The sequence below is a fragment of the Cyprinodon variegatus genome, unplaced genomic scaffold, assembly GCF_000732505.1.
Source record: "Cyprinodon variegatus isolate N-32 unplaced genomic scaffold, C_variegatus-1.0 Scaffold200, whole genome shotgun sequence".
In the NCBI taxonomy this organism is placed as follows: domain Eukaryota; kingdom Metazoa; phylum Chordata; class Actinopteri; order Cyprinodontiformes; family Cyprinodontidae; genus Cyprinodon; species Cyprinodon variegatus.
The window spans coordinates 908,988-909,999 of record NW_015150653.1 but is presented as its reverse complement, the minus strand read 5'-3'; the positions used below and the strand labels follow the sequence as shown (position 1 = coordinate 909,999).

At 38.3% G+C, this 1,012-nt stretch overlaps 1 protein-coding gene across 1 annotated transcript in view; it reads right to left on the bottom strand.

Annotated features, from left to right (window-relative positions):
- LOC107087943 (ubiquinol-cytochrome-c reductase complex assembly factor 1) overlaps positions 1 to 520 on the bottom strand; it is an 18,254-nt gene extending 17,734 nt beyond the window's left edge. The window contains exons 1-2 of the mRNA XM_015379802.1: positions 412 to 520; positions 117 to 189 (exon numbers count right to left, since the gene is read on the bottom strand). Of these exons, the coding sequence (XP_015235288.1) occupies positions 117 to 189; positions 412 to 447 (109 nt within the window). The 5' untranslated portion in view covers positions 448 to 520. The remainder of the gene's footprint in view (positions 1 to 116; positions 190 to 411) is intronic.
- Between the last annotated feature and the right edge of the window lie 492 nt (positions 521 to 1,012).

Below are 1,012 nucleotides of genomic sequence, written 5' to 3'. Positions count from 1 at the left end.
CAGGACGTCAACTTTCACACACTGGGTTCTGCTGGAAGGAGCTTCTAATCCAAACCATCTATGGGTCACTTGTTGAAGTGGAGACGCAAGTTTTAAAGTTTAAGTTCTGGACTTACTATCAAAGAACTCGTCATAGTTTATTCTCTCCACACAACATGTGTACATCCGCAGCGCAGCAATCTTGATTTTCTGTTAAAACAAAAAGAGAGAATCAGCAACTTACTACATGTTAAAGAAACACTAAAAAAAAGTTTGTGTAGTTTCAGTTTAAAGACACATTTGGACCAAAGGGATCAGGATATAAAACCATCTCTGGGTTAAAAACTCAAATGACTTCTGTTGTCTTTCTTTTAACCAATTTTTCTTTCCCTGTTAGATTTCTACCAAACCCCCCCGTTCATCCCCACTCACCCATTTGTTATATTTGAGCGGCGCGGTGAAGCCCATGGCCTCTATGAGTTTGGTGAAGGCTCCGACCTCCTCCTGCGAGTGCTGAGGCGTCTCCTTCACGCTACGGAGCTGCAGGAGAACAGCTGATTAGTTCAACGATGCTCTAGTCAAACGGTTTAAATTAACCTAAAGGAAACTGAAGCATTTCATCAAAGAAACTGGGAATAATTTGATTACATTCCAAAGTATTCATGTGGTTTTTTTTATCCACCAGCATAGAAGCTGTAAGATTTCATTTTCCAGAATATTTGGGCCGATCAGCTGGAAGATTAAACATAGAGGTTAAGTAAAGGGTTGCTGAAAGATCCAGTCTGCAGATGATAAAAATAAATGGATAAAAAAAGTTTTTTTTACATGTTTTACTTTTCTGTTCCTATGCAAATAAAATTATTAATCATCGTAATTTTAATTGACTTCTTAAAACCTTACTTTGGAGGCTAAGATGATCAAACCATTGCCTTCAAACTGAGCTTGGTTTTCCTCTTTGTTTCCATTTTCTGTTTGTTTCTAGTTGGAGTTTTTGGAGGAATCAGAGTAAAACCTGGAGCAGCAGGTTAGACTC